The sequence below is a fragment of the Balaenoptera acutorostrata genome, chromosome 11, assembly GCF_949987535.1.
Source record: "Balaenoptera acutorostrata chromosome 11, mBalAcu1.1, whole genome shotgun sequence".
Lineage (NCBI taxonomy): Eukaryota > Metazoa > Chordata > Mammalia > Artiodactyla > Balaenopteridae > Balaenoptera > Balaenoptera acutorostrata.
Window position 1 is genome coordinate 14,611,093 of NC_080074.1, and position 7,927 is coordinate 14,619,019.

At 38.6% G+C, this 7,927-nt stretch overlaps 1 protein-coding gene across 1 annotated transcript; it reads right to left on the minus strand.

Moving 5' to 3' along the window:
* Positions 1–210: 210 nt before the first annotated feature.
* Positions 211–7,135, minus strand: LOC103020635 (protein HP-25 homolog 1-like). Its single transcript, XM_007165715.2, is given in 3 exon segments — positions 211–2,323; positions 3,514–3,651; positions 7,019–7,135. Coding segments are annotated over 3 exon segments (639 nt in total). The 5' UTR covers positions 7,062–7,135; the 3' UTR covers positions 211–1,865.
* Positions 7,136–7,927: the final 792 nt, after the last annotated feature.

Here is a 7,927-nt window from a genome sequence, read left to right on the forward strand (position 1 = left end):
GTTACCTCATTGGTACTGACCAGAAAATTCCAAACTGGCTGATTAAGATTACATTTTTGAGGAAAGTTGAAACTACAATTAGGTTAGGTATTAAATCTAGGTTTGGTGTCATGGGCTTTAGTCCAAGTGATACCATTCTGAGTCTGTGATTTTTCTCTTTATTAGATGGATCTTAAGTTCATTATATTGAGTGAAAAGGTCAATCACAAAGTCACTCTACTATCCATCAGCAGAAGAGTAAATAAATAAATGGTGGCATATTCACAATGGAATACTGTCCATTTCCATTCAATGAAATAGTTCACTACTGTTACCACAGTGTGGATGGATTTCACAGGCATTATGATGAGTGAAAAAAGACTAGACACAAAAGATTTTATATTGGATTATATCACTCATATAAAGTACAGGAATAGGCAAAGATAACTGATAAATGATGCTGAAAGTCAGAATAATAGATTCAATGCTGCAGATGTGGTTGTGGACCGGAAGGGCACAAAGGAGTCTTCTGGGATGATAGAAATGTTCTATGCATCAATCTGGATGGTGGGTCCATGTTTGTATGCATATAAAATTAATCAAGCTGTGTACTTCAGATTTCTGCATTTTACTATATTTAAGTTATAATTCAATAATAAAGAAACAAAACCCACCAATATTTTTTTAAAAGTCTGGTCATCAGTAGTATGAAGTTGGCTTAGATTCTCACGTCAGTGTACAAAAAATGTGGTTACTTTTATCCTCCTGCTCCACCACGGAATATGGGGCTTTGATTTGATGCCTGCAGGATGGCTGTTGCAGCTGTAAGACGTGCATCTTCACTCTTCAGAGCAGAAATGGAGAAAGCAAAGGGCAGAGACCAAGGGCCAAAGACATAAGCCAGTTGAGTCTTTTCCCTTTTAAATACGACTCCTGCAAGTACCATGCGCTTACATCTCACCAGAAAGGATGGTGTTTCTTATGGCCACCCTGAATGTAATAGAAGGGGGTCAAATTACATTTTTTAACCGGGTTCGTTGAGGCAATGCAAACGAATTTAGCTAGAATAGAAATTGGTAGAAGAAGGGATATTGGGTAAGTAGCAGCCTGAAGTAAATTAATAATTAATCTGAAAACTCTGAAGCCACAGAAATTCCCTCACCTCTATCACCCATCCAGTTATGCTTTCGGAGACCCATCTGATGAGGAGCGTCTTCATTTGGTCTTTTAAGCAAACTTGACATCTCTGCCAGAGATATTTACTTCTATATTTATATCCTTAATTCTCAGAATAGATTTGAGAGTTTGAGCAAGGTTTTTGTCCTCTGGGGGTGAGGGGGCGGGGCAGGCTTCAAAAAGGAGCTGAATGGGGGTTTTCCTGGTATATTTAACAACAACACGGCTGGGCAGCTTCCTACCTCACTTTTTTTCCCCACATTTTTTAAAAGATTTTTTATTGGATGTGGACCATTTTTTTAAAGTCTTTATTGACTTTGTCCCAATATTGCTTCTGTTTTATGTTTTCGTTTTGGCCAGGAGGCATGTGGGAACTTAGCTCCCCGACCAGGGATCGAACCCGCACCCCCTGCATTGGAAGGTGAAGTCTTAACCACTGGACTGCCAGGGATGCCCCTCCCCACATTTTTGCCACCTAGGATCTTGAATTTTGGGAATCACAAATAAGAAATTATTGACAAATTGATGAACCATGAGTCTTCATTGGTTTCAGCGATTGGTAATACATTCATTTTGTTCAACTTGGTCATTACTGATTTTGTGAGCTCTTCATCCTAGAAGAACTATGTGGAATGAGAGGAGTAGAAGGCTTCTTTTCTTAAATTCAGTGTTACATGAGGGACAGAATCATGCAGTTACCCCTAGCTGTCCTAATTTCCACTGAGCAGAAGCCCATAAAACACAGTGTGAGTAGTTCCTTTTTCAGATTCTTCTTTATCCAGCTTAGACTCCAGCCAGACCCTGTCCCCTTTCTCCAGCTGCAAGATGGAACTTCCTGAAGCTTGCTCATGGCTGTCCTTGGCCTCTGCTCATTTGTCCCAGATCTGGATGCCATTCCACATGAGACTCACCTTGACAGCATTCTGAAACAACACAATGTCAAAGCCGAAGTGGTACACACCAGGGACACTGCAGGTGAACACTCCAGTGGCCAGGTCTAAGTGGCCCTGATGGTTGTACAGAACTTCCTGGAAGACAATGGGCTGGGAGGGTCCTGGGAGAGGCCCACTCAGCTTGACGGAAAAGGCAGATTGAGGTAGACATGGGCATTTCTCAACTGCTCCAGGCACCCCAGGTATACCTCTTGGTCCTGTTACACCTGGGGGTCCTAGATCCCAAAATAAACAGAAAGAAGAATGGTAGAATTTAAGGTTTTGTATTTTGCATAGTATTAATACATGAATTGCTTCTTCCTTCCTACCCTTCTTCTCACTGGTCAGAGCCTAGCTCAAGCATCACTACTTCCAGAAGGCTCTCTTGTCTCCTCCAGATTTGGAAAAGTTCTATCTCCTTGTACCACATCTGGTATTGATTGTTACCATAGGTATAAAGAATTACCACAAAGAATTGTAATCTCTCCCTTAAGTGACTGTCTCCTTATCCATACTGGGAACGAGGCATCTTACTTAATTTTCTTTCTAAATGTCATACTCAGTATCAGTTGTAAAATTAGCACTCAAAATATGTTCAATAAGTGAATAATTGAGTGAATTAGTATATGAATGGATCTTCAGACATGTTCTGCCATGTCTTTACTATAAGGCTGAGTATTAAGGATCACTATTGGAAGTTACCCAGACAAATCCAGGGATCATACTATTGCCAGAACTAAATGGGAATTTGGAACAGTGGTATCCAAATGTGCCTGTTTATTAGAACCAGTTGTGGAACACCATCCCACCCCTGTTCCCCAGTTACTCAGGGCCAGTCTACACTGTGGGCCTTTAGAGGAATCTCTGAGGATGGAGACTAGGAACCTACACGTTTAACAAGTCTCTGAGTGATTCTGATGCTCAGCCAGATTTCAAAACCACTGCTTTAGAGGTTCAGTACAAGTATTCAAAGCTGATGGGATCTCTATGGGAGCTTAGCCCAGCATACCTCTCAGCAGATGACAAGAGAACAGGAAGTCAATGTATCTGCTGCCCACATGACTCTGGTATCACTGTATGAACCTCGGCTTACGCCTACACTGTATGACACCAATATGAGTGCTCTACACTAGTCTAGAGTCATAGTGCTCTACAATATGTCTCAATTTGGACTGTACATCCAGTGTGTCTAAAGAGATGTTTTAGCACACAGATTTCTTGGTGGTTGGAAGCCGTCTTAGTAGATGAATCCTATGACTCTTAAGAGTTCAGAAAAAGAGACCATGGTCATTTGTTACCAAGAAATGACTTACCTCAATGATCAATATTCTCATCAGATCACCTGGAAGATTTCACTGAATCTATGAACACTGCAGTCAAAGAGAAACTATGAGAGGCTAAGAGAGCAATTGCATTTTTTTCCCACCTGCTAAACCAAGTAGCCCTGGAGGACCCCTGGGTCCTGGAGGTCCTTGGGGTCCACAAGGTTCATATAGCTGAGAATCTGCTGAAGATCTGACATCGGCCACAAGTAACAGGACAAATAAAGCTAAAATCCAGAAACCTGAAGCAGAAGAAAAATGAATGAAGTTTCAAATAGTTTGGGAGATGGATCAGCCTCTCTTAAAGAGATTGTGCTATAAATTTTGTCAAGTTAGGGTTCACAGTTCCAAGAAATTGATGTTATTTTGGTCTTTAGTTCCATGAAATGCTACATGTATCAATGCTGTGACTCATACAGACAAGATTAGGAGGCATTTTGAATTGAGATGCTTTCGTGTCAAACAGCAAAATACAAGAAAATCAGCTAACTCATCCTATTTGAAACCAATGCTGCTTTTTCAATCTCATGTGAACCCCAGAGTTCCTCTCTCACGGACTCTGAGCCTCCTGCCATCTGTTTAGTAATGATCTTTAAATAATTGGTGTGATTAATCTTCTTATGACGATGAATAAGCACCCGATTTGCCTATGTGTTATTTTATATTGTCTTATTGCTTTATCTCTTGGATGGGCTTGGAACATAGAAGATATATGACGAATCTTTCTTTGATGGTAAATGAATCAACAAATGCCAGATACTGAATTAGCCAACTATTTCTTCCCACTACCCTAAAACTTTTACTTAGTGCAGTAGCCTTCATTCTACTTTGAAGTATCAAGCCAATAAGATCAATATGCTTGCATTATACTAGCTTCTGTTAATGCACTTGTTATATTTTCTCCTTTATGACACATTCAATCTTCTACTTGCCCTCAATAATCAACTTTTATGGGTTACAAATGTATGCAACAACTACAGAAATTTGTGTCAAGAAACACAATCAACTTTAACATGATTAATACACTCTTGAAAGTAGAGTGCTTCTAATTGTTAAATCATCAGTCAGTAACCGTAAATTTTAGAATATCCTTTCTAATTCAAGTAAGATATTCATCACTTTTTGGCCTTAATTTCTGATTCAAAAGATGCTCTTCCAAAGCTGAAGTTAACTTATGAAAGGAAACATGCTAATTTATGGGCATATTTTTAAAGTCAAAGGATGTGGATTCAAATCCTAGCATTGCTACCTCCATGCTGGGCGACCTTAGGGCAGTCACCTAACTTCTCTCCCAGCCACATCTATAGAAGGATACTGGGAGCATCTGCTTGCCTTGTTTAATAGTTCTAAAGTTTCAAGAAGATATGTGTATATTATTTGTCTGGAGTCTGGCAGGTACTTTATATATCTTTATATATATATCTTTAAAATTATTCCTTATTACTTTTATTCTTCTTGCTATCTTACAAGGAGAGTGCTATTCTGATTTTAAAACCAGAGAGAATGTTAATTCAAAGAGTTTTGACAATCTATTACATGAAAACTAAGGATATATCTCAAAACAATTTAAAAACAGCTTGAACATTTTGGCACATTCCATTGCTTCACATTTCCCAAACTCCTCCATGAAATAGTGAGGGGCTTGGTATCACATGCAATCATGTAGAGAAGGAGAAACTGAGGCCTAGAAAAGGTGATGGCTGTACTTTCTCCAGGCTCTTAGTTTTTGAGGCTGGAACCAGGATTGAAATGCACATCTCCAGGCTCTTGGGTGATTTGTTCTTTCACACAAATATGGTGCTGGATTGTCTATGTCTTGGGGGATATAAGTGGGCAACAACTTTTTTTTACAGTCACTGACTCCCCCATTCCATTCCTACTGATCCCAAAATAGAGACACACACATACTCACACATACATACAAACACACAAAGGCCACACAGAATTAAATTAAAATCATACATTCAGTTGGTTTTGCTGAGCTAAACTAGCATTATTCTAAAAATATAATGTTAGGACAATAAACTGACTGTAAGAGGAAATCTTTCATTGAATTTATTGTGATGAGGAAAGTTGATGAGGACTTTGTGGTTTAACTTACTTGGTGTCCATAAATCAAAATCCAAGAAAATGATTTCCTCTTGCCCTAAGATCAAGACCCTCAAGAAAGAAGTAGGCATGACCTTCACAAACAATATTAATATAATTTGCATAAGTGACTACGTTTTGTTCTGTATTTCTTCATCATAAAACTTGGATACAAATTTTCATCTAAATTTCAAAAACTGTCTTGATACCTACACCTTATTTCCTTCAGTCCTCATTTTAGCCTACTTGATTTGGGCTTTGCTATAAGTTTTTTTAAAAAAAATCTTAGGGCTTCCCTGATGGCGCAGTGGTTGAGAATCTGCCTGCTGGTGCGGGGGACACGGGTTCGAGCCCTGGTCTGGGAGGATCCCACATGCCGCGGAGCAACTGGGCCCGTGAGCCACAACTGCTGAGCCTGCGCGTCTGGAGCCTGTGCTCCGCAAGAAGTAGAGGCCGCGATAGTGAGAGGCCCGCGCACCGCAATGAAGAGTGGCCCCCACTTGCCACAGCTAGAGAAAGCCCTCGCACAGAAACGAAGACCCAACACAACCATAAATAAATAAATAAATAAAAATAAATTAAAAAAAAAAAACGCAGTTCAAGTACTTTCTAAAAAAAAAAAAAAACCTATACTCCTGTATTTGTTTATATTGTCCTATGATAATATGTGAATTCGTTTAAACTCCCACAAATACTTTGTGGAATCAGAGGAAGTTTGAGAGACAGAGATAAAAGAGTTGTGTGCAGGGAGAGGCAAACAACTAAAATGCTTTAAAAACATTGATTGGATATTTCAAACATTAATAATTAATAACAATAGATACTATCAAAAACATACTTTATATCATATCAGTTGATATTGTTGAAGGTAGGGAAGTAAAATCAGTTGGAAGATAATGAACAAGGATATCAAGAAGGACATAAGTCAAGAGAGATCTAGAAAGGGACAGAAAACCGCCTCAATGGGAATAAACAGTAAACACAGGGATAGTCACAGTGAAACACAATTGGGGATAAAATCAAGACAAAGAAAAATAGAAACGGAGACAGATACCAAGAATGGTAAAGGGACAAAGAAAATTTTAACATGTAGAGCAATGTATTATACTACTGGTTTGATTATGAGCATTATAGTTTTAAATTTTAATACATAATTGAAAAATATAATGGATTTTCTCACTCTCCATTGTTTTGTTTATTTATGTCATAATGACCTTGATTTAATTTGAATGGTTTGACATTAATTTCATATTAAAATCAAAGGTCTTGCCCCCCGCCCCCCACCCCCCCGCATTGGCTTCTACCCCTTCTACTCCCTTTTATTTGCAATATCTAATAGGCAAGTTTGAAAAAGTGTCTTTATTTTTGTCCAGCATCATAGGCAATTGCCTTCCAGGGTTGTTTTAATTTTTAAAAAATAATAGAAATCACATGCAGGGAGAACAGAGTGCTTTAGAAAGTGCTCTCTACCAATGCAAATGGGTTATATTCATTATGATAGACGTTAATAAGAAAACTTACATGCAATGCTCATGCAGCAAGCTCTTCCCCTTTGCCCAGGCATTGAAGCTCTTTTGTTGACCACCTCCTCACCTGTCCTATAACTAGCTTATCTGCTTGTTTTTGAAACTTTATGGTAGATGGTTTAATAAATTGGTTTTTCTCAATATTTGCTTTTCTGGTCTCCTGAGGCTGAAGTCAAGGTTAATTTTTAACCAGAGCAGTTAAACATTCAATTATGTTTAGGAAAGCTCACAGATTGACGTTCAAAGGGAAGTACTTCTGTCCACCCATCTCCGGAAGACATCTCTTCTTGTGATGGCCACGCCTGGGCCTGTTAAGCTGATGACCTTTGTTTTGGTTATTCCCTCTCTCCTAGTCATTTCTTCAACACCACCCTGTGAACCCATCTCCGACTCTTCCAGGACAACAGAAATAGGAGAGAGGGACTAGTATTTCATTTCCTCTAGTCTAAATCCATAATTTTATAGACTGTGATATTAGCCCAAAGAGGAAGTGATTCAGTTGATAAAACTGGGGCTAAATATAGGACAATAAATGCTTTTCTCCTGATTTAGAGCCCAGGAGTTTTTTTCTTCTGCTTCTCTCCCTTACTATCAATATTTTCTGAGAACTTCTTGTTTTTCTATAATAATCAATCTACTGAGGTCCTTGTATGTGCCAACCAGGCTCTCTGTGCTTGCCAAAATGAATGTAAGTTAATAAAAATTAAATTAATTGAGGGTGAGATCTTGGAAATAGCTGAGTAGAGAGCTTGGCAATCTTCTCTTTAAAAAGCAAAAATAAAACTGGACACAATTGCCAAAAAACAAACATTTAAAACTTTGGGAAATGACCAAAGTATAAAACAAACTAAGAAATATTTATTCAAAAAAGTCCACTGAATCTCAGTAAGAACAGTGGTAGTCT